At 43.3% G+C, this 25,876-nt stretch overlaps 1 protein-coding gene across 1 annotated transcript in view; it reads right to left on the reverse strand.

Annotated features, from left to right (window-relative positions):
• Positions 1–25,876, reverse strand: part of LOC141580808 (laminin subunit alpha-3-like) — a 162,651-nt gene that overhangs the window by 55,724 nt on the left and 81,051 nt on the right. Inside the window, exons 9-12 of the mRNA XM_074383677.1 lie at positions 21,402–21,492; positions 18,838–18,969; positions 17,164–17,226; positions 10,677–10,811 (exon numbers count right to left, since the gene is read on the reverse strand). Of these exons, the coding sequence (XP_074239778.1) occupies positions 10,677–10,811; positions 17,164–17,226; positions 18,838–18,969; positions 21,402–21,492 (421 nt within the window). The remainder of the gene's footprint in view (positions 1–10,676; positions 10,812–17,163; positions 17,227–18,837; positions 18,970–21,401; positions 21,493–25,876) is intronic.

The following is a 25,876-nucleotide window of genomic DNA, read 5'->3' on the forward strand; positions in this document are numbered from 1 at the left end:
CTGAGTTCTGCGAGCCACTCCAGCAAATTAACTAGATCTAAAGGAGAGTGGTGGGAACCCCAACTTGAAGCTGCTTCCTCAGGTAAGCAGTTGTAAGAAGTGAATTGGAGGACATTTGGCTGGTGTCTGCTGCTTGGTGATGGGGAGAGCCCCCCACACATTTGGTCACAGAAGGTTTCTTCTGTGTTGACGATTGTTGTGGTGTGAGAGTAGAGGAAAAACACAGGTAGAGGAGAGAGTTTTCCCCCCACACAGCTGTTCTTGGACCAGCCCTATGCTAATCTCAAACTGGCTCCCCTTCCAAGGATGCTGTCTAGGGCCTCTCGGGGGTCCTCTGCTGGGCAGCTCTCTCCTGCCATTCCCTTGTCCCCCAGGGGTGGAAGCCTCTCTATTTCTATTGCTGTGACTCTCTCCTTAGCCCACAACTGCTTCAGCCCCTGGGCATTATATTACCATGTCTTGTATTTTCTGTTTCTGATGCTTTGACATCTTGGGGCCTTGCTGACCCTGGAGGGACTGCCCCTTTCAGGGTGAGTCAACTCCCAGAGATAGTAAAGAACCCTCCTGAGAGCTGCTTTTGGCATGCACACCGACCAATCCACAGCACGGCCCCACCACCTCCTCTGCCAGATTTCACACTTTGGTATTCCCTGCCCTAAGCACCCCAGGGCCAGGTACCAGACAGCTAGGGGCAGCCCCTATCTCCCAGAGCCCACTGAAATTATTCAAGCTAGCCAATCCTAAATCTGATTATCCTTGCCCATTCCTTTTTGTGGAAGTGCTGTGTCTACAGTTCCTTCCCCTCCCTCTGCCTCCAAACCCACCCGGATGCTTCTCTGTGGCCCCTACAGCATGCCCTGCCTCTCCTCTGGGAACTGTATCTTCTCAATAGCAGTTGTCTCCTGGTTTGCTGTCCCTACTGAACCCCGCACTTCCTCTTAATACACTCTATTTTAAAACAGGCATCTGGACAGCATCTTCGGCTGCTTTGGGTGGGATCTCCTGATGTCTCTGGGTGGGATCTCCTGATGTCTCTGGGCAGACCTGTTGGGCAGGAACCAAAACCCCCACCTGGATTCCCCCACATTTGGCTGTGGGAAACACCTACGCATCCCTCACCACAGCACACTAAGGAGGGTCGATTCTCGGCACTGCAACACTCTCCCTGCTCTGCCTCAAGTGAAAAAACATCCAGCTCTTAGCCTTGGGGTTTTCCAAGCCAAAGTCTTGCCTCAAGCACCTCTGTCCCTCCTGAGGTGGCTTGTCTTGCCAAAATTCATGGTAGTTTCATTGTCAGTGCAGCAGTGCTGGGAGAGGAGGCCTAGTGGAGGTGGTTGGGTCACGGGGGTGGATTCCTCCTGAGTAGATTAATGCCCTCCTGAGAGGGTGACTGCGTTGCTCCCACAGGACTGGATTAGTTACGGTGAGAGCGGGTTGTTATAAAAGTGAGTCCGGCTTCCTGGACCTTCTCTCTTGCATCCTCTCTTGCTGTGGGATCTCTGCACATGCTCACTTACTGCTCCACTTCACCATGTTTTGCCCCAGCATGTGGCCCTCACCAGAAGCCAGCCAGATGTGGTGCTATGCTCTTGAAGTTCCCAGCCTGCAGAATCGTGAACTAAATAAAGGTCTTTTCTTTATAAACTACCCAGCCTCAGGTATTCTGTTATAGCAACATCAAATGGACTAAGACGCATCAGAGGACTCTCATTCATTTTGAGGTGAGGGGGAAGAATAAGGAGTTCACAGCAACAATTTTCTCCATGGATAATCCACCCCTTCCCGGATTCTCTCTCCTCCACTCTCCTAACCTTCTCATAATCCTTTGAGTGTGAGAGGCTAGAGTGTCATAAAATAAAACAGGTCTCTGGACATTTCTTTTGAAAATCTGCATGTGGTGACTTGGCCTTGGAATTTTATATGTATCTTGGTTCAGGACCATTACTTCAATGTTAACATTTTCAAAAAGAGTGATACGGGTGGTTTTAAAGTATTTTCCCTGTATTTAGTTTTAAATTTAAGAAGTTTTCTTTGCTACTCATATGAAGAATATCAGATGAGCCTCATTCGAAAGAGTGACTCTAATGAAAGGCAGATTATCATACACATTTGTTTGTTTGTTTTTTAGACAGGTTCTCAGTCTGTGATGTTCAGGCTGAATGCAGTGGTGTGATCTTGGCTCACTGCAACCTCTGCTTCTCAGATTCAAGTGAGTCTCCCACCTCAGCCTCTCAAGAAGCTGGAATTACAGGTGTGTACCACCACATCTGACTAGTTTTTGTATTTTTTAGTAGTGACAGGGTTTCACCATGTTGGCCAGGCTGTTCTTGAACTCCTGACCTCAAGTGATCCGCCTGCCTTGGCCTCCCAAAGTGCTGGGATTATAGGCATGAGTCACTGTGTCTGGCCTATCATATACATTTGTGAAATCCCAATTATCTATCATTTTCCCCCCACAAAGGACCCCAGCTCAACCTATTAATCAAAGACAAACACATCTTTAAAAAGTAATTGTGCCTGCTGCTTGCATTTTTATGTAGCTTGCTGGTAAGGTCAGACTGCAGGTTCCACACTCTCAGCTGTGTAAAGATTATAGGACTTTGAAATGTATACTGTTCTTTCTCCTTGACACGATCATGGATTAAAGATAAAACAGGATATGCATCTCAAATTAGTTCTTTATACTTATCTCTTTGGTCCTTGCTCTTCACAGATAATGGTAAAAAAATAAGACGGAGTGCTTTCTTGTCCCTCAAACAGGTTTGGGAAGGAATTATGCAGTGTATACTGGCACAGGAATATCTTCATGGGGAAAATGAATTCATCAGATTATTGCTGCCATTTACTGAGCAACAGTTTCCAGCTGAATGAGAGTAAATTCACCCAAATGCTCTATGACTTCAGGTTGCAACTATTTGAGAGTCAGAAGCCACAAGACCAAAGAGCAGAATAAAACAAAGTGAGAAACTACTCAGAATAAAGGAAAAGTGACAAACTACTTCCCATCCTCAGAAACAAGGATAAAATCCTTCAGGATCTTTTAGCATAGCAGCTTCCAAACTTTTCTAGCCACGTTCAGAGTAAAAAATGCATTTTACATTATAATCCAATAAACACACACACACACACGCACGCACACACACACACACACACGCACACACACACACACACACACGCACACACAGATGATAGAGATACCTAGCAAAACGTAAATAACTATGAACAAGACCTTTACAAGACATTTAATTTCTCTACTACTTACAATGCATTCTAATAATTTCTAGTCTATTCTATTTTATTGTAATGCTGGTCCATACCCTCTAAGTTGATTTCGCTATCCACTAATGGACAGTGAACTGCAGTATGAAAAGCTCAGCCTTAGAAGCACAGCCCTCGTGCTTCCTGATGTCCTAGATCAGTTAGTGACGAAGGGGTTTAAAGAATAGAATATAATTCCTGCTGTACACCAGGCTGAGAGTAAAGAAATGCGGGTGCTATTCACCACCCTGCAGCTATATACGCCCTACATATTCTCCTGGGCCTCAGAATGGTTGCTATAAAGTAAGTACTTGTGATTTCCGTTCCTTTTAACTAAAACTTGAATGCACATTATTTGACCGTTGCTATAAAACGTTAGAGAGATGAGAGTCAAATTTACAAAGACATAAGGGTGACAAGTGTCTGGGGAGGAAGACCCCTTCTTTAGTGTGTTGGGGTTCCACCTCCTACTTCTGCTTTACCTTTTTAAAACAAGTTTATTGAGATATAATTCATATACCATACAATTCACCCATTTAAAGTGTAAAACCATGTTGCTTAATATATTCACAGGGTTGTGCAACCTTCAGCACAATCTAATTTTATAACATTTTTGTTCTCCTCCAAGAAATCCCATATTCATTAACAGTCAATCCACATTGTCCCCCACCTTTACCCCCAACCACAAATCTGCTTTCAATTTCTATAAATTTTCCTATCCTGGACATTTCCTATAAATGAATCATATAGTATGTGACTTTTGTGATTGGCTTCTTTCATTTAGCATAAGTTTTCAAGGTTTATTCACGTGGTAGCAGACATAAGTACTTCATTCTCTTTTGTTGCTAATTAATATCCTATTGTATGGATATACCACATTTTATTAATCCATTCGTCAGCTGATGAGCATATGAGTTGTTTCCCCATTTTGGCTACTCTGAATAATGCTGCCATGGACATTCACATACAAGTTACTGTGTGGATGTGTTTTCATTTCTTTCGGATATTCACTGAGGGGTGGATATGTTGGGTAGTATAGTAACTTTATGTTTAACTTTTTCAGGAATAGCAAAGCCGTCTTGCAAAGCTTTTGTTCATAGCTATTTACATTTTGTTAGATATCTCTATCATCTATTAGTGTGTGTGTGTTTATTGGGTTATAATGTAAAACGTTTCCAAAGTCACTGTATTATTTCACATTCCCGCCATCAATGTATGAGGGTTCAAATTTCTCCACATCCTTGCCAATGCTTGTTATTGCCTGCCTTTCTAATGTTTTTGTCTGTTTGTTTGTTTTTAATTTTTTTTTTTTAAAGATGGGGTTTCACCATGATGGCCAGGCTGGTCTTGAACTCCTGACCTCAGGTGATCCACCCACCTCGGCCTCCCAAAGTGCTAGGATTACAGGCGTGAGCCACTGCGCCTGGCCCTTTCTAATGTTTATAAAATGGTATTTCACTGTGGTTTAGATTTGCATTTACCTAATGACTAATAATGTTGAGCATCTGTTCATGTACCTACTGGCCATTTGTATATCTTCCTGGAAGATATGTCTATTCAAATCCTTTAGTCATTTTCAGTTAGGTTGTCTTTTTAGTTATTTTTAATTTTTAATTATTGAGTTGTAAAAATAACATATCCATATATATGGATAATATATTGATTACATTATATTACATTATATATATATATATAATATATATATATATATATATATATATATATATATCTGATACTAGTGCCTTATCAGATATATGATTTGCAATACCTTTTTCCATTCTATGATTTGTCTTTTTACTTTTTTGATAGTGTCCTTTGGAGTGCAAGAGTTTTTAACTTTGATGAAGTCCAATTTATCTATTATTTCTTTTGCTGCTTGTGCTTTTGTTGTCATATCTAAGAAACAACTGCCTAAATTGTGGGTGTGAAGATTTATGCCTATATTTTATTCTAAGACATTTATAGTTTTAGCTCTTACCTTTAGTTTCTTCATCCACTTTGTGCTAATTTTTGTTTATAGCATGAGGTTGAATCCACTCATGTTTAAAGTTATTATTGATAGTGTTGGATTTACTTCAGCCATTTTGCATTTTGTTTTCTGTATATCTCATGTATTTTTTATTCCTCTATTCCTCCTTTATTGCTTTCTTTTATATTAGATATTTTCTAGTGTAATTTTTACTCTGTTTAATCATTTTTGAGTTATTTGTGGTTGTTCTAGTGCTTATAAAAAAGAATCTACTTCAGTATCATATTGATTTAGTTCTAATAAAATCGAGAAATTTTACTTCTATGTAGCTCTATTCCCTCGCTACCATTTTTTACTATTATTATTATACATATTATATCTCTATGTATTAAAACCCACAGTACATTTTTATAATTATTAATTTATATAATCTATGTTTTCTAAGGAAGATGATAGAAGAAAGGAGAGCAGACATATATTTATAGAGTGTTTTTATAAACTCTATCTTTTCTAGTTCTCTTTATTTCTGCCTATAGATTTGGAATCATTTTCTTACTACAATACAGCTTTGTTCTCACCTGTCTCCTTTGTGCTACTGTGAAACATCTTAAATTTTTATATGATATAGGCCCAATATTTATGTATGTATATATGTATTTTTATATATAGTTTGTATACTTTCTGTTAAAATCAGTCAAGAGAAGAATGTATAAAAATATTCAGCTATGCTGCTTTTTGTAATTTTTACATTATTCAAGTTATTGTTTGATGGTGCCTGCTTCAGCTTTAAGAACAACCTTTATCATTTCCATTATTTCTAGTAAGTCAGGTCAGGTGAATTCTATCAGTTTTTGTTCAGAAAGTAACAAAGACTGAGAAAGTCTTAGCCTTGATCTTGAACAGTAATTTTGATGGATAGAAGATTCTTGGTTGACAGTGTTTTCACTTTCAGTACTTAGAATATATGATCCCACTGCCTTCTTGCCTCTATTGTTACTGATGAGAAGTCAGTTATTATTTTAACTGGGGTTCCTGTGTACATGAGTCTTTTTTTCCACCTTTCAAAATTTTCTCTTTGTCTTTGTCTTTCAAGCTTTTAACTATGATTTTAACTACAATATGTCTGGCTGTGGATTCCTGTGTATTTATTTACACTACTTGGAGTTCATTAAGCTTCTCAGGTGTATAGATGGGTCCCTGTGTATTTATGCTACTTGGAGTTCATTAAGCTTCCTAGGTGTATAGTTGGCTTTTCATTAAATCTACTAAGTTTCAGCTATTATTTCTTTTACTGTATTTCTCTATTCCTTTCTCTCTCCTCTCTTTCTAATGCTCTCATTACACATATGTTGGTGCACTTAATGGTATCCCATATTTCTTTGAGGTTCTGTTTATTTATTTATTTGAGACAGAGTTTCACTCTTGTTGCCCAGGCTGGAGTGCAGTGGCATGATCTTGGCTCACTGCAACTTCTGCCACCTGGGTTCAAGCGATTCTCCCTGCCTCAGTCTCCCAAGTAATTGGGATTACAGGTGTCCGCCACCATGCCTGACTAATTTTTGTATTTTTAGTAGAGACAGGGTTTTGCCATGTTGGCCAGGCTGGTCTCAAACTCCTGACCTTAAGTGATCTGCCTGCCCGGGCCTCTCAAAGTGCTGGGATAACAGGCATGAACCACCATGCCTGACCTGTTCATTTATTTTTGTTCTTTTTTTCTTTATGTTTTCAGGCTGCATTATCTCCATCAATCTGTCATTAAGGTTGTTGATTCTGTATTGCGCTAGCTCAATCTACTGTTGAGACTTTAGTGAATTTTTCATTTCAGTTATTATACTTTTCAACTCCAAAATTTCCATTTGGTTATTTTTTAAAACAATTTTTTTCTCTCTTTATTGATATTCTCTATTCAATGAGACATTGTCATCACACCTTTCTTTAATTCATTAAGCATGATTTCCTTTAGTCTACTGCACAGACTTATGACAGCTGCTTTAAAGTCTTTGCTAAGACTACCATCTGGTTCCTTCAAAAGCAGTTTCTATTGTCTTCTTTTTCCCCTGTGTATGGGTTACACTTCCTTGTTTCTTTGAACATCTCATAATTTTTTTTGGAAAGTGGACATTTTAGGTAATATATTGTCCATTACCAGGACTATTGCTATTGTTTGCTTGACTGGTTGTTCGTTTAGTGGCTTAGCTAATTTAATTCTACAAAGTCTATGTCCCCAGTAGCATTCGGCCTTTGATGTTCCTGCTGAGATTTTTGCCCTTGTTTTTATCTTCTGGCCTGACTATGTCAGAGTCACTCATTGCATGTGTGTGTGCTTGGAGGCTGCAACCACAGGTCACGGTGTTTACTTTCTATTTTCTTTTCCGTTTTTTTTCTTTTTTTAGTCCCATATTCTGCCAGGAATCACTAGTTTGGATTTCCTCTCTCTGATCACTGAGGGCATGGTCTTGGGCATACGTATGGCATTGTAGGTTGCCAGAGATGACTATATTATTTTTAAGCATGATTCCCTAGGAGCTGCCACTGTATCAGAGTAGCTCGTTTACTCCGTGTTTGGCCAGAGGTTGCACTTAAGCCCCTTGTGCCAGTAAGGTTCCACACTGTGTTGGTTGGTTGTTGTGCTACTTGGGGGCTGTTTCTGAGTCTGCCCCACGTCGTTCTCTGAAGCAGAGCCTAGTGCCTGCACACAGCCTTTTCAACCTCCAGAATTATCTGCAACATCAGGAAGGCTCTTTTTGGCTGTTGCTTTCTCCAATTTGCTTTATTAAACTTCTGGCTGCCTTGCTGTTTTGCTTGTATCAGAACTACCAGAGTCTTCTTAATTGTTATATACCAAGATCTTCATTGTTTTCCAAAAATCCCCTTGGGTATAGAGTTCTCTACTGTGTTCCAAAAAGCCAGTTCCCTCAGGCAGAGCTGCAGAGCTCTTTGTCTTTATGACCTACCTTTCTTTGCTGGGGATGGAGGAGTGGGAATGACATGCCACTATCCCGCCAATATACCACCAGAGCTAGAGGTGGGGACCCATTTTTTCTGAAGGGATCCTCGGCTCTACAAGTGGACACAGGTAGAGGTGGAAACCCCTGGTTTTCTAAGTTTTCCTCTCCCACTATGGACCCCTACTCTACGAGCCAGCCTGAGTAGGGGTGATTGGGATCCCAGAATTCTCAGCCTGAAATGCCTAAGTTAGAGCTCCTACCTTACAAGTGGAGGGCTGGTGGGTAAAAGAAAGCTGGACTTCTTTACTGAGACCCCCTGGAATAGGGCTTCTGCCATACAGGATTGCAGAAGGATGAAAAATATCAGTGGCCTGACTCCCCCGAAATGAAATAAACCATAGCCCCAAACTGGGGTATAGGGTAAAAAGAGTGCCCATCTTCTTGGTGACACATATGGGTAGAGCTTCTATAAAACAGAGTTGGGGGTGTATAATGAAGGGGGTCATGGCTCAAATGTTCTTACCAACATTCATTGTTCTTACCTACATTCAAATTTCCTTCAATAATTATGTATTCATTTGCTATATGCTCTTATGACCATTAATAGAGACTTCAAACAATTTTTCAAAATATTTTCACCACTTAAATTTCTGTTTTACTGGAGAGAGTATCTATCAAGATCCCTACTCTGTGGTTAAGAAAGTCCTTTCTCCCCTCTGCTTTTATCTTGAATACATTCATGCGTTTTCTACCTACCTTAAAATAAATTCGTTCTAGTAGTAGAGAAATGTGGAAAAGGGCATTCTTAAAGTGTTATATTATATATTATCTTTGCATCCATAAACACGAGCTTTGTCCATATAAATGACTAACTTAGAATATTTGTGATTCATTCTACCAGAATGAGTCTGAAGTTGTGGCTGGTTAAGAGGAGGAAAAAAAGAAAACTTTGAGGTATTTTCAGACACAAGAATGTTTTGCACACCAGGAGCCAGAAGGTAAAGGAAAGGTTTGGGGTATGGCATGCAGGCATTTAAGCAAACAGGGAGACGGCTGGAACTGGGACTACAAGCTCTTTAAATGATGCAGAGGGAAGTATATACAGGTCAGGAGAAGAAATTTGAAAGTGAATAGCTAACTTACAAGCAAGTACTTCCCTGGCTCTAGGAGCTTTACCTGTCACTACACATGCAGTCCTCACAACAATGTGTTATGAGACAGGTGTTATTTTTTGGAAACTGAGGAACAGAGAGGTGAAGTAACTTGTCAAACTGATAGCTAGTCCCACCCCTGCTCTTCATGCTCACTGTTCCTTAGTGTGGCTGACCTTGCAGGTGAGATGACCTAATACCTACTCTAAACTCCTCCTGTGTTCAGAGGCTGGAAAGCTAAAGACAGCACCTCTCACACTCTGTTGGAGCAGGGCTGTGGATGCCAATTAGGTCTGCAAATTGAGAGTGTGTGAATCAAATTAGAAAGATGGGAAATGAGGAGGAGGCTGCATCCTGTAGCTGGTTGAGCATTCCGGCAGCTGTGCCCTGTCTCTGGCTTCCTGGGTGCCAAGCGATGAAGGCACCAACCATGGTCCTTTTGTCCTTGCACTGGGCCATAGCAGTCTGGGCTTGAAACCCAGCCATTCCATGGGAGGCCTCTTTGGAAGCCCAGCCTAGAGCCTGCTGCTCTGGCTCTTAACAACTCCTCTGGGTTAGCACCTAATTACCTATAGTAAATCTCTTTCTGTTTATAGTATCTGAAGCGGTGTTTTATTTCCTGCCTCGATCCCAAACTGATAATCTTCTCCTCTTTCTCCTCCCTTCCCCTACACCATTGGCTGCAGGAAAAAGAATGATATCAGACAGTAGAAAGGAGGCAGGGGAGAATCATTTGGGCAACTTCATTCACTGATCTGTTCACTCACCCAAAGTCGAGTGCATACCTGCCATGCTCTAGGGACTGGACCAGATACCTCCTCCTCCCACCCGTCATCCCCCTCAGCGACTCTTACTAGGATGGAATACTAGGATACAAACAAGTGGGGGAGGGGGAGTTGTGGTCTCATGTCTCTACGGTTTGCACATGCTGCCCCCTCTCCCTAGAACACCCTGCCTCCTTCTGTCATCCACCTTCCCATCTTTCAAATCTTATTTACACACTTCCAATTTGCAAACCCAATTGGCATTCAGAGCCCCCCACCCAACAGAACCTGAGACGTGCTGGCAGGTTCCTAAATGCTGTTCAGATGGCACCTCCTCTCCAGAGCCAGTAATTGAACCCAAACAGAGCCCATGTGCTTAACTACCAGGGAGAAGGCAGGGTAAGGCTGGAAAGAAGGGAGGTGACAAGGTCCAGGTAGGACAGTCACATGTAACATCCACATATAAGCCCAGGGCCCATTTATTAAACTGCAAGCCACACAGCTGTGCCAGAAAGATCTGCATTTCCTCAGAAGGAAATTTATCTTCAGGGACTGATTATGAATATGCTATATTTTGCCCACTTACCTTGGCAAATAGGGAATGAGTAGAAACCAGAGCGGCAGGCATCACACCGAGGGCCCTCGACCCCAGGGCGGCACAGGCACCTTCCGTTGGCATCACATATTTCGGGGCGAATGCCCTCCAGATTACAGTCACACCCTGTGGAAAACAGGAAACTTTCAGAGGGGGTCTCCATCCGCTATCCCTTTCTTAATTTCACCCTTCCCTTAGATTTTTATCATGGAACTATAGATTATGAATTATCTATGGCTATTAAACATTCTTAACTCAGAATATTACACCTTGAAGGGAAATTTTTAAAAATTCATAGAAGGTCAGAGATATCATTAAAAAAAATCTAGGGATGGGCATGCCTTTACAAACCACTCTTTCAATATCTATTCCTGTGGACACATTTTCTTTTCCCTCTAAAGCTGAGCTTTGTAAAGTCTAACTTCAATTTAATAGATTCTCATCTCATGACAATTGTGAATTAAATATATTTCTTCCTTCCAATTTTTTTTTTTCTTTTTTTGAGACAGAGTCTGTCGCCCACGCTGGAGTGCAGTGGTGGAATCTCAGCTCATCGCAACCTCCGCCTCCCAGATTTAAGCAATTCTTCTACCTCAGCCTCCCAAGTAGCTGGGATTACAGGCATATGCCACCATGCCTGGCTAATTTTTTTTTTTTTTTTGTATTGTTAGTAGAGACGGGGTTTCTCCATGTTAGTCAGTCTGGTCTTGAACTCCTGACCTCAGGTGATCCACCTGCCTTGGCCTCCCAAAGTGCTGGGATTACAGGCATGAGCCACCACGTCCAGCCTCTTCCTACCAATTTTAAGAAGAAAAGAAACAAACATAAATTCAGCCCTACTATCATCGGGGGGTTCCCTTGGATCAGCCTCGTCCCGGCACCTGGCCTTCCCGCAGCCAGGCTGCTTCTGGTGCCTCTGTCCAAGGCTTTCCCACCTCAGGACCACTGCTCAGGCCAGTCCCTCTGCCTGGTATGCCTTTCACTTAGCTCTTAGCGCGGTCAGCTCTTTTTCATCCACCAGGCATCAGTTCAAACATCAGCTCCTCAGAAGGACCCCCTGACCAGTCTGTACAAATGGCCCCCACTTTCCTCCGTTTATTCTCTATCTTAGCTGTGTTTCTCTTGCACAACACTTTCATTTTTAGAATTGCGTATTGGCCCATGACGTTTTGACCATTAGAATGAGGTATAAGTGTTGTCTCGCGACTTCTGAGCCCAGGTCACTACAGGCCTTGCCATCTCCATTCCTGCCCTCCAGGAATCCTGAGGCCACCGTGGGAGTGACCCAGTCTGACCTCCTTGAGGACAAAAGGCCACAAAGAGGGAGACTCGCAAGTGTCCTAGCTAAATCCAGCCCCAGAAGACCCTGCAGCAAGTCCAGCAGAAGACCCGCCCAGCCAACCCACACAATGGAAAGAAATGACCCTTGTTCTTTTAAGTGACTAAGTTTTGGGGTGACTTTTGACACAGAAATACGTAAGTAAATCACCCAGGAGACTGGACACTTAGTGAGAGGTCACCACAGGGCCCCCAGGGCTGCACACAGTAGTCCTCAGGAAGTAAATAATTGCTCAAAAGTAATAATGAAATCAAACAAGAGCCCTGTTAGACAGGTAAGAATTTTACAGATAAAAAAAGAGATGCTCAGAAAGATTAATTAACTTGCCGAAGGTCACACAGCCTGGAAAGCAGAGTTGTGGAATTATTTTTTTCTAATGCAATAATTAAGGGAAAAAATCCCCGTAAATCAGAACAACTTTATAGTCTTTACATGATCTTTGACTGTTCATATCTAAACTAAACAGTTGCCTAATTTGACAAAAACAGCATTGGAAGCGAAGGGGTTTAGAATATGCCATTTTAGCATGCTGACTGTTTCCAGCAAAGGCACTTTAGAAGCAGCAGATGCAGGAAGGGTTTTCTGATCTCACCCTTTCTACCTCAGAGCAGGTCATAAAATTTCCCAGGAGAAAGGTGCCTGCCCTCCTTGTACCAGGAAGAGAACATTCTTATCACTGGAGACTGGGAGTCGACTGGACTGAATCTGCACCAACAAACCCACTAAAATAACCCTTAGTTTCCCCCAGGGCTTCCTAGCCAGGGTCCCGCAGTGTACAGCCAGGGTCCCACAGTGTACAGCCACTAGCCCAAGCTCTTTTGTCTTGTCACACTCTATACTTCATTGTTCTTTGTGTAAACATGTACAATACGTAGGTTTTCGGGCCTAGTGGCTTTTTCAGGTCTTGATTTTCCTTCTAGAGACTCCCATATACATGTAAAAACATTACATAAATTTGTAAACTTTTTTTTACTGTTCATCTGTCTTAGGTTCATTTAATTCTAAGCCCAGCCATGGAATCTAAGAGGGTAGAAGAAAGTTTTTCCTCCTTTTCAGAAGTGACAAGGACATATTCATGACAAGGGAAACCTTGGAACCCAGGCTGGCAGGAGCACCACCCTGTCCAGCCATCACAGCTGCCATACAAGGTCCTGATGCCACAGCCCTATAGGCTAAGAATGAATGCCATGGAGAAAGGGAGCACTTTTACCATGAATTCCAAGTTAAACCAAGTATTGAGACTCAGTGAGAAACTTGGACTTTACCTTGGCATTGAAGTTCAAAGAATTCTGATTAAAATGGAAAAAGAAAGAACATCCCACACCTCATCACTAGGTCACAGTGATTACATCTCAAGAAAATCCCTTGAGTCCCTCTCTACTGCCATACTTCCAGACCTCATTTCTGTTTGCCTGGATTATTTTGAGAACTTCCCAGGGAGGCTCTCTGCTTCCTGTCTTGCTCCTTCTAATTTCTTCTGTATGCTGGTGTCAAGAGTGATATTTCAAAAACGTCAACCTTTTCATATCACTTCCCAGTTTTAAATCCCTCCACAGTGACCCAATGCCTGCAGGACGCAATACGAAGTCCTTCATATGTGACAGAGGAGATCCTTCAACACTTTCCAGGCTGCCAGCAACCCAGGGGGCACCTTTGTGCAAATTAGAAAAAGGTGCCCCTTCCTCAAGACCCTTTCCTGTCACCTGCTATAAAATCATCAATATGCAAATCTGTAATGTCTTCTGCGATTGTGATGCCCCTTAGATGAGGCACAGCTGTGCCTTGCAAACCTACACATCAGAGCTGGCTGCCCACTCAGGTCTTTTCTTAATCCTCTAGGTCCTCTCCTTGAACTTTCTCTCTCTATCCCATGCTTCAGCCCTAAGGACCTGTCTGCCATCCCCTCTCTCCTAGCCCCATGCCTTCTCTTCCCTGCCCCTCTGCCTGGCTGACTCCTCTTCATGCTCCAAGATTCAGCTCCGATACCTCCTCCTGCTGCTTTGGAGAAGCCCTTCCAGCAATTCTCTCTCCTTTCTCTCCTCCTTCCCTCCCTCCCACCCTCCCTCCCTTCCTCCTTCCTTCCCTTCTTTCTTCCCTTCCTCCCTCCCTCCCTCCTTCCTGCCTTCCTTCACCCTGGCTGTAAGGCTGCCACTCCCACATGCCCTCAGGGCACTTAACTCCTGCCATTAGAACTGCTGACCTTTCCATGTCTCCTCAGACTGGGAGCTCCCAGGCAGCAGGAACTATGTATCAGGCAGCTGCCTGGCAGTGACTAGTACAGCCTAGGCACTTAATAAAAGTTTAATGAAAGAAGAATATGCTAAATATTCAAGACTGCAATTCTCCACAGTAGTCACCATTCCTTAAATTCTCCATTATTGGCATCTGTGCAGAGCCTCCAAACTGAGCTATCAGAATGTGCCTGGCCCTCTCTGAGCCTTAGCGGGCAGGTCTCTAAGCCAGCGTGACTGCCTCACCCTGCAGAGCTGCTGTCCTCAAGTGCCCCAGTATCTGACATGAGACAGTCCCCCACATGGTGCAATAGCGCACAGCACCAGGGTGAGACTGAGGAGTCGAGTGTGGGTAGGGCAGAAGCAGGAAATGACGTCAGGAAGGTAACTGAGGTCCTGTTGTAACTGACCTCCAGGGAGCCTTTGGTGCGGCCCAGCTATCCCATGACATTCCCAAGCCCGTCCTCCCCCGCAGCATTCCTGGGTGACTCTCATACCTTCTCCTTACTCAACTCCAAGCCCTCCTCCCTTGCTTTTTGCTCTGATCTTGTTTCTTATTTCAGAGAAAACAAAAAACAGCCAGAAAAGAACGTCCACGAGCTCCCACCACGGCCCCCCACCTCTGGCCCACGCATCTGCTGTCCTGTTTTAGTCTTTCCCTTTCAACAAAGAGCAACTTCTTCCTTCTGTTTGCTCAACTGAAAGCCTTGGAGTCAGCCCAGAGCCCTCTTTCTCTCATATTCTTCTTCTATTCTAGAAATCTCCTAGCAAATCCTGTTGGTTCTACCTTCAGATGATATCCACAGTCTGCGCACGGCTGTCACCTCCGCTGACACCACCTGGGTCTGAGCTGCCATCATCTCTTCCTTGTGGATTATGGAAAAGCTTCCCAACAGGCCCCCTTGCTTCTTCTCTTCTCTTTTCCTGTGATTTTCTTTCAGTACAGTAGCCCCCAAAAGCCTTCTGTATAATGCCACTGAAACTCTCCAAGGCTCCTGTCGCATTTCAAGTGAAAGGGAAGGCCTCTCTGTGGCTGGCAAGGGCCTCCATCCAGGCCCTGGTGCCTTCCTTTCCTCCCAGTCTCACCTTTCCTCACTCTGCTTCCACACACCTGTCTCTTTTTGTTTGCTGAACACCCTTGGCCCAGGGCTGCCCTTACCCCAGGGACTTTGCACTTGCTCTTTCCTGTATCTGCTTCAGTGAGGCCTTCCTTCACTGCCCTAATTTAAATCTGCAAACTTCACAATTCCTAACCTCCTCTCTGCCCTGCTTTTTCCCTCCAGCCCATACCTGAGTTACTATATCATTGTAGAGCCTGGACTTCATTGCCAAGGAGAGATCTTCTGAAACCATCTTCTCTGCTGGCCCATACCCTGGCGCTGCAGGAGGAGGGGCACCCGTGCTCATACATGCCTGGCACTGCCTCCTCCCCAGTGGCCACCAGGCCGCTGCTGGCACCCTGGGGTAGGAGAGGCAAACTCAGGGGTTGTGAGCATGAACCAGACAGTGCCCAGCTGTGGGCTGTGGGCATGTGCTGTGCCCTTCCCTTGGTGCCGATGTGCCCTTCTGAGAATCTGTGCATCCCTGCAGATGCCATGATGGGTTTATGTAGGAAGTTGTCCATGGCTCTGGAACCGAGCCTAGAGGCCTGGAATCTTCTCACACGAGTTAGTTTATGCCTATGATGTGAAAGGCCCCCCTTAAAAGTGGCATGCATGTTCAGAACACAACTCTGCCTCTCAGTCTAATGAATTAGCTATTTTCCTTGCTTGGTTTTCTGTATTATATCTGTTATTGTCTGGGTTCCTCGAATGGAATATAAGCTCCAAGAGAGCTGGGAATTCTTTTCTATTCTGTTCACTGCTAAGTTCCCGGCAGCCAGAATGGTACTTTGCACATAACAAGGAATCTTAAAATATTGAGGGAACAAACAACTAGGTAAATGTAACATCCACATCGTCCAGTACTCACCCTCCACCCCCGGAGACTGCTTATCGCACACCACTGCTACTCTCTGAGGGGCTTTTTTGGGGGCTGCAGAAGCTCCTCAGCCCTCCTGAAGGCCAAGCTGTACGTGTCAGAGAGCTAATGCTGCGGAAGCATCAATGCCTCCACTAACAGCAGTAACTGACCATTACCTGCCACTGCACCTTAATCATAGCTCCCTTCACTCCCTGACTCTTTCCCTTCCTGGGATCACCTCCCAAGTAAATGACTTGCTCTCTATTCCTTTCTCAGGGTCTGTTTTTCGGGAACTCAAAAAAGACAACAGACCACTGGCTGCTGGTCTTTGAGCAAGCTGGTGATATCTAATCCAAGCTCTGTGCAGCTTTGTGCATCAGGTAGTGCATCATAAAAGACAGGCTGGCGGCCGGGCGCGGTGGCTCAAGCCTGTAATCCCAGCACTTTGGGAGGCCGAGGCGGGTGGATCACGAGGTCGAGAGATCGAGACCATCCTGGTCAACGTGGTGAAACGCCATCTCTACTAAAAATACAAAAAATTAGCTGGGCATGGTGGCGCGTGCCTGTAGTCCCAGCTACTCAGGAGGCTGAGGCAGGAGAATTGCTTGAACCCAGGAGGCGGAGGTTGCGGTGAGCCGAGATCGCGCCATTGCACTCCAGCCTGGGTAACAAGAGCGACACTCTGTCTCAAAAAAAAAAAAAAAAAAAAAAAAAAAAAAAAAAAAAAAAAGACAGCCTGGAGTGGGGACTGATGGGCGGGGAGTGGGTCAGCTAGGAGCCACCTGCAAGGCATCTGCCATGCTCTAGGAAGGTGGACTCTGCAAGGCACCCTCCCTGCTCTAGGAAGGGAAACTTGGCCTTGGATGTGGCAGTGTGCACAGGAAGTAGGAAAAGAATGAGGGCATAATGTTTTCACTAAAATTAATCCAAAAGGGTGGTTACTTGCCTTTTATATCTCCAGCTACTGGATCTTCTGGACTTGGAGTAGAAATAGGAAAAATGGGAATTCCTGTGAAAATAGTTTATTAAAAAATACAGAGAATGATTAAAGAGATATTGAAGAAAAACATTAAGTTGGACTAACTAGGAAGGCGCTTAGTGAAAAGTAGCATATACAGACTAATTTAAAGAAAGGCGAGATTGCTGTATCTCAAATGTGTTTAGTAACTGAAACCAGACTTGCCAGACATTCCCATTTATATAACGATGAACAGAAATGAATGTTTTGTGCTCACAATAGCTAAGTCTCAGCCTAAGCAGTGATGAGTTTGGCTTCCTTACCATCTTTATTGGTTTATTTTTTTTTAACATTAAATCAAAGCTTTAAAAAAAGCCTTCTTTCAAGTATTTTTCCTGAAATTTTGTTTATGCCATAAAACTACTTCAGGTTTCTTCCTCTTCTTTTCACTAAAAAAGCAGGCCAGGCACGTTGGCTCACGCCTGTAATCCCAGCACTTTGGGAGGCTGAGGCAGGCAGATCACCTGAGGTCAGGAGTTCGAGACCAGCTTGACCAACATGGAGAAACCCTATCTCTACTAAAAATACTAAATGAGCTGGGTGTGGTGGCACGAGCCTGTAATCCCAGCTACTTGGGAGACTGAGGCAGAATCGCTTGAACCCGGGAGGTGGAGGTTGCAGTGAGCCGAGATTACACCATTGCGCTCCAGCCTGGGCGACAAGAGCAAAACTCTGCCTCAAAAAACAAAACAAAACAAAAAAAAAACAAAGCAAATATGATTTCTGTTCAGCCTTCTACCAAGACTCACAGATTCAACACTGATAAAATTCTAATATGAAGCCTCATCAACCAAAGTAGGGCAATCTCCACAGAGAAAGTGGGTGCAATTTAAATAATTACCTGGGGTGGCAGGTGTGAACAAGAACACATAGTCACCCATCCGTGTGAGCCCACCCCCCATGTCCCAACAACTCAATATGCTTTTCCTACGATCACTCTGCAGGAGTCAGGAGGGTGGGGCCAGGAAATATCCCATAGAGTGATACAGAGTGACAGGCTCTTCTTGAGACAGTGTTTCTTTATCTTAAACAGAACCAACACTCTTGTCACAGTTTGTGTAGTTGGTTTCACAGATTCTCCTGCTTCATGGTCTACAGTGCTTCTGACAGATATGTATTTGTTTGTCTTGGTGATGCTGAAATGTTCACTTAGACACTGCAGTGGGATGGAGGTAGGGGTGCTTATAAGTTGGCCCCTTGTACAACAGGAGAGAGGAAACTCATCTCCCTGGACTCCTGAAACACAACACACACTATATGTATGCAAACAAATATCTAGAAGCTCATGATATTTCTCCTACATTTAGGAGGAAAAATCATACACATGGATTATTAAGTTGAAATTGAATTTGACTTTTTTGACCTGCTGAGATGGCAATTTCTATGGTACAACATAACACTTTGGAGATAAATAAGACTGTAAAATATACTAATATAAAATTTATATTCCAAACTTTCGGAGATACTTTCACATAAATATAACCCACCTGGCCCCATTTCTGTCTCTCCTTCCCTACCTGTCCGCCATGCCTCAGGGGTCAGTGCACAAAAGTCAGCTATGGACCAAAAAGGGTGGCCTCTTGTTCCGCAATGGGTACTTACTTAAGCAAAATGGGAAATTATAGTATCCAACTGCACACTTCTCACAGTTGTCTCCATGGAAATTCAGCTTGCAATGACAGCGGCCTGAGCCCTGTTCACAGCCATCTGCATGCTCAGGGTCACAGCTGCAGGCTAAGAGAAATCCCAGTTTTCAAAGGATTAGTCCTTCACTGCACTTAACAAAGCAAATATGTTCCAACACTTCTCAGGCAATGTTCCATACTTGATCGTTGGTCTACAGGAATTCTTCAAAGAGCACAGCCTATTTCCCACATCACACCTAACTGATGGTTCTCACGGCCTGAAGCTCATGAGCCATCAGAGATCAGCTGTAATGAGCATCCACAATGAGAAGGTCTCACGGATGTCATTATGTCACTAGCTCACCGAGTCAGACACAAAGCCTGCACAGACTACGGTCAGAGGGGTATGCCTTAGGTATGTTGGGCACCACCTTGTCTAGCTAGGAACCAACTGTGAATGTCCACCAAGTGGTCACCAATACACAGTTATGATACAGATGCGAGTGCAGAGTGCTTAGACATGGATATACAATCTGTGGACAGCAGACCAAGACCCATAACCCAAATGTGAATTTGAGTGAAATGGCTTACTGAAAACAGCATTTGCAGCCAAATATGATTATCAGGCTTGCACTGCGGTAGGACACAGTTGAAGCATAAGAAGTTTGGTGACCTCCCACTTGGGGGCATCCCTTGACCTGGCAGGTGCACCCTGGACAGGGAAAAGACTGTCACAGCTCATCTGAATACAACTCCCATGAGACCTGGGCGACCTGGCACCCTGGTGTCCTTTGCTTAATTTGTTCTGGATTTATGTGTCCTATTGATCCTGCATGCCACGCATCTAATACCTCTGTGGACCACTTCAGTGACGAAAAAACTAGAAAGGGGATGAAACAGTGAGGCTCCTAATGAGGTACAATTACATTGTCAATGTCCTGTTTTCCTTTTCCAGTGCCTATTTTTTGTAGGCACAAGACAGGGATGGACATACTTCGCAGGATGATATGGAAGAAGAAAGAAAAGTGTTTTTAACAACTAAGAATGCCCTAGAGAGAAGTGAATCTGTTTACATATTTCTTGGACTTTAATATCCTCAAATGTTAATGATATGGTTAATCATGGGGTGGGCACAGGGCAGACTTCAGGACTGGAATTGCTTTCCAACTGTGACAACCAGACAACCCAAGCACTGGCCGGGTGTGGTGGCTCACGCCTGTAATCCCAGCACTTTGGGAGACCGGGCAGATCACGACGTCAGGAGATCAAGACCATCCTGGCCGACGTGGTGAAACCTCGTTTCTACTAAAAATACAAAACTTAGCCAGGTGTGGTGGTGTACGCCTGTAGTTCCAGCTACTTGGGAGGTTGAGGCAGGAGAATTGCTTGAATCCGGGAGGCAGAGATTGCAGTGAGTTGAGATTGCGCCACTGCATTCCAGCCTGGCAACAGAGCAAGACTCTGTCTCAAAAAACAAACAAACAAAACACCAAGCATTGAATGGGGTACAGGTTGTACATATAGGGCAAAGTCTGTAAATCTGACCCAAGATTCATAATTCTACAAGAAAAAACTACAGGCATTCTTCTGTGTAATAGAGGAGTTATGGTGCAGAAATGCCAGACAGAAAAGAACTATATCCTGGCTCTAGCGGTTAGTAGTTTTGTCACCCAGCCCAAAACATGTAACTACTCAGACTGTTTTGTTTCTTCATATCTAAAAATGAGGATAACAGTACAAGGTCCTATTTTTTTGTGATAATTTATTTAGGTAATACCTCACATATGGCAAGTACTCAACAAATATTAGCTATTTTAAACAATGTGACTATTATTAAATCCTTATGAACTAATTGCTATGTTGTCTTTTTCTAATTCTGATAAAAATTGAAGTTATTATTATTATATATTTTTTAGACAGAGTCTCACTCTGTCACCCAGACTACAGTGCAGGGGCACGATCTTGGCTCAATGCAACTGCCACCTCCCAGGTTCAAGAGATTCTCATGCCTCCACCTCTGGAGTAACTAGGATTATGAGTGAGCACCACCAAGCCCAGCTAATATTTTTGTATTTAGTAGACACAGGGTTTTTCGCCATGTTCGTCATCTTGACCTCATGGCCTCAAGTGATCCTCCCACCTCAGCCTCCCAAAGTCCTGGGATTGCAGGCGTGAGCCACAGTCTCCATCACCAAAATTGAAATTATTAGAGATCATAGAAACATGTCAAAACAACAGAAATAGAGAAACTAACATGTATCACAGGCCTAATATGTGACAGGCCCAATGTTAAGTATTTTCCTACATGCTTTCGATTGCATTTTATTTAATCTTATGAAATATATTATCATTTCCATTTACATACAAGAAATCTAAAATTCAGAGAGACTGTAGAAGTGCCTGAGGTCACATAGCAGGTAGAACTAATACTGTGAAGAGAGAAGGCATGAAGGAAATTATCAACTGATTCTAATTTAGCCTGATGACTTCACTGAGACAGTACACACAGGCTAAGATACACCAAGTTGAAATGAAACTTACGGATGCAGCTATCGGGGGCATCCACCGGAACCCCATAAGGGCGGTAATAGCCCTTAGCACACTGTTCACAGTTTACTCCAGCTGTGTTGTGCTAGAAAGAAACAAAAGAAACTTAAAAGGAAGGGTTCTGCTAAAGTCGATTCTCCTTATTTTGTGTTATTCACCCAGAAGAATAATTCTGTTATATACAACTGTAATTTTGAAGTCACTGAAAAAAAAAAAAGCATTAATCTTGACCTTGACCAAAATTTACCATAGGATTCGCTTAACCTAGGTTCTGGAATTTTTTTTTTACTAGGAGAGGAAAGGAAACATTCCATCAGCTGGACAAGCCCAGGCTTTATCCTTGACCGTGTAAGTGAGAAAAAACTCAAAAGGACTGTTCTCATAGCCTCATTCAGAAGAACTGACGAATGGATAATGAATAGCCTGTAGGTTTAATCCAAGGGTCATGTGCTCATTTACACCTTCTCCAATTTTGGAAGAAATAACATATACAGATCCTTGTCTCTCTCCGTTCTAATTTTATGTGTGCTTTACTCATCAAACCCTTTCTTGAATACTTCTATTTCATGAATGGAAAATGGAGGCATGAGTCTCATACATGGAGCTCATTTTAAAGTACAATACTAGGCAGCTCTTTCCAGTTCACGGTTAATCCTTGTAATTGCCACAAAATTAAATTATCCTACATGCATCATCAGTTTCCAAGAACTATGGATCTAGCTCATTTCTGCCTCTCTTGCCCTAATTTGGAAACAATTAGGAGGACAATGTTCTTTCATTAATGAAAAGAAAAGGCAGTAAGAAGTTAACAAGAACAAAAACACACTCTGACCCACACAAAAGTCTGCGCAGAAATACAGAGGGGAGAACAAAGACCCATTCTGTATCCTCTCCTGCTTTAGATGATTTTATTAACTACAGACTTTTATTTATTACCACTCCTTTTTCCCATGGGCTAAAATCTGAATTCACTTTAATGTTGAGGTCTAAAACCACATTGGCCACTTCTCTGACTTGAAATTTACATGCATAAACATGGTGGATAAATCAGAAACAGCTGTGGCCTGCCCCACCTTCCCATCCAATGCCAATCAATCCTCGGATCCTTTGTTTGCTACTGTTTCTTACCACAGACAGAGGCATCACGTTAAGCTTGGTTCCCAAATCTTTTATTGTTAGAGGAGGAAATGAGAAAATGTTGTCTGAATTGAACAGCCAGGTTTTCCCCCTCTACTACAAAGTGGTTAATGAAGTACCTGCTACAGAGAAATTATATTTTTAAGACGCAAAGGATAGCAATGAAAGATGGAAAGACAGCAACAAATTAGAGTACTCTGCAGATGAAATAATGCCTGTCATTTGCCTGGAAATCTCAGTGGTTCTCTAGAACCTGCACACCCTGAGGGCAAGACACACCACTTTATCCATGGACACCATGGTCCTGGTTGGACCAAGGCCAGGTTGAGACCCAGGGACAGTGGTGACTGTGTATTTCTGTATTGGAGGTGTGGGAGAGGTGATCTTGTTGGGAGGAATGGGAACTTGAAGTTTCATCTGCCTGACACTTAAAAAGAGTAAAACCCCAGCTGCCCAAGCTAAAGAGGCTGCTGATGGAATCTATGTGGGTAGCAAGCCCGACTCCTCTCCACCTTAGTTAGTCCATCCCTCCCACCCAGGGAGGCTTTCTATGGAATGCTCACCTACAACCAGGTCCTTCTCTGATCAGCTTTAGGTCTGAATTCCTTCATGTAGAATGTTTTCCAGGTGCTTTTCCCCCTTCAAGCAAACCCTCCAACTGTCTGCCCCTCTGTCTTTCTCTCAATTCCTTGACCACTCTGCTGCTGGCTTCCATTTCTGTGAATCTCAAGCATGTAGAGACTCTGGGGTGGCCCACTGGCCAGCCAGCCTCTCTCTGGAGGATTTTCCTTACTTAGGCCTATAAAGCCCCACATGATATGGCCTTTGTCACCCTTACTCAAACCCCTACTCACTCCCCTCCAGCCACACTGGGATCCTTGCTCCCCCGTACGACCTTTGGTCCTACCCATCCCTCTGCCTGGAATGATCTCCCTGGACAGATGCCTGGCTCTTTTCTCACTTTATTCCGTCTTTACTCAAATGGCAGATCTCAGGGAACTGCCCACCCTAATTAAAATTTCTCATGCCCCAAACCAACAGTTAAGAGAGAAAACCCAGACATAAAAATGAAGTCAATAACCATGTGAGACTATGGCTGCCCTGGTTAATTGCTTGCCCTGCACAATAATGATCTCCCTCTCGTATACCCTGACTACATGAAAACCTCCGAGGCTAGCATGCCTAAGAGGTTCCCACTCCACGTCACCAGCCCAGAGATGATGGCAAAAATCCCATCATTCTCCTGTGATCAGCACTGCATAGAAAAGGTGGGAAGCAGGGCTTGGTGCAGTGGCTTATGCCTGTAATCCCAGAACTTCTGGAGGACCAGGTGGGAGGATCATTTGAAGCCAGGAGTTGGAGACCAGCCTAGGCAACCTAATGAGATCCCATCTAAAAAAAAAAATACAAAAATTAGTCAAGCATGGTGGCCCGTGCCTGTAGTCCTAGCTACTCAGGAGGCTGAGGTGAGAATATCGCTTGAGCCCAGGAGTTCAAGGCTGCAGTGAGCGATGACTGTGCCACTGCACTGCAGCCCAGGCAACAGAGCAAGACACTGTCTCTAAAAAAGAAAAAAAAAAAGAACTTTAAAATCAGTCTGTCAATCTTTATAAAAAATCCTTTTAGAATTCTGATCATCATTGCACTGAACTGCATAGATTGGTTTCAGAAAAATGTTACCTTTATAATATTAAGTCAGAAGCACATTATGCCTCTCTATGTAGGTCTTCTTTTAAAAATGTCAATAAAATTTTATGAGTTTAAAAACAAAAATTAGCTGGGCATGATGGTGTGCACCTATAGTTCCAGCTACTCAGGAGACTGAGGTGGGAGGATCGCTTGAACCTGGGAGGTCGAGGCGGCAGTGAGCCATGATCAAGCCACTGCACTCCAGCCTGGGCAACAGGGCAAGACCTTGTCTCTAAATAAATACATAAATAAAATTCTATGGGTTGAACTATAGGCCCACAATTAATTTCTTCAATCTGTTGCCTCTTGAAGCACCTCTGAATCAATCCGACATCACAACTGCGTCCTCCTTCATGTATGTTTTTGCTTTCTGTCTTTCTGGAATCTTTTGAAATTCCTGGTCTGTTGATGATACGCTTTCCTATTTTTCATACTATGATGTATTCTGGAAGGAGGGAGTGTTTGCTTTTTAAACATCTCCTCTGGCATTTAGTGGAATTTGCTGAAGGAGGGAACATGGCCATATGTGCTCCATCTGCTTCTTGATCCCATCTCTTAGCTTTGCATGGTGTATGTACATGAGAAAAATAAACAGTTTGGGGCCAGGCACAGTGGCTGACTCCTGTAATCCCAGCACTTTGGGAGGCAGAGGCAGGTGGATCACCTGAGGCCAGGAGTTCACGACCAGCCTGGCTAACGTGGCAAAACCCTATCCCTACTAAAAAAAAAAAAAAAAAAAAAAATGAGCCGAGCATGGGGGTGCATGCCCATAATCCCAGCTACTTGGGAGGCTGAGGTATGAGAATTGCTTGAGGCCAGGAGGCAGAGATTGCAGTGAGCTGGGATCATGCCACACAAGGTTAAGACTCTGTACAAGCTAGAGGAAAGGAAGGAAGGAAGGAAGGAAGGAAGGAAGGAGGGAGGGAGGGAGGGAGGGAGGGAGGGAGGGAGGGAGGGATTTCTCTAGCTGGAATTCAGTATTTGTTTACGGTTTTTTTCTTTTGCTATAAAGTTTATAAGTGCAAAAAACTACAAGTGCGAAATTATTAATTGTGCATCCACTGAGCCAGGACAAATACATACATCTGTGAAGCCCAATTCCTTATCTAGATATAAAACAACATCATTACCCCCAAAGCTCCCCTTTCCCCTTCCCAGTAATCCCCATCACCAACTCTTCAGAGTCAACCACAGTTCTGATTTTCTCCACTACTACTTTCACGTGTTTCAGAATTTCATTTAAAGGGCCCCGATACTTTTATGTGGCTTTTTTTGTTGTTGTTATTATTCACTCAGTGTAATGTTTCTAAGATTCTTGCATGTCGTTGCATAAATCAGTAGTTTCTTCCTCTCTGTTGCTCCACTGAATCCCATTTTATACTTATGCCTGAGTTTCTTCATCCATTCTACTATTGCTGCTTACCTGGGCTATTTTTAGTTGGGACTGTTTGCATAAAGCTGCTATAACCTTTTGAAAACAAACATTTCCATTTCTTATAGATAAATGCCTATGAGTGGAAATTGTGGGTCATGGAGTAGGTATATGTTTAATTTTATCTTTTTTGAATGGCCATTTTCTCAAAGCAGTTGTACCACTCTGCATTGCTATCAACAATGCGTGAATAGGTGTGGTTATTCCACAT

The sequence above is a fragment of the Saimiri boliviensis genome, chromosome 13 (genome assembly GCF_048565385.1).
Source record: "Saimiri boliviensis isolate mSaiBol1 chromosome 13, mSaiBol1.pri, whole genome shotgun sequence".
Lineage (NCBI taxonomy): Eukaryota > Metazoa > Chordata > Mammalia > Primates > Cebidae > Saimiri > Saimiri boliviensis.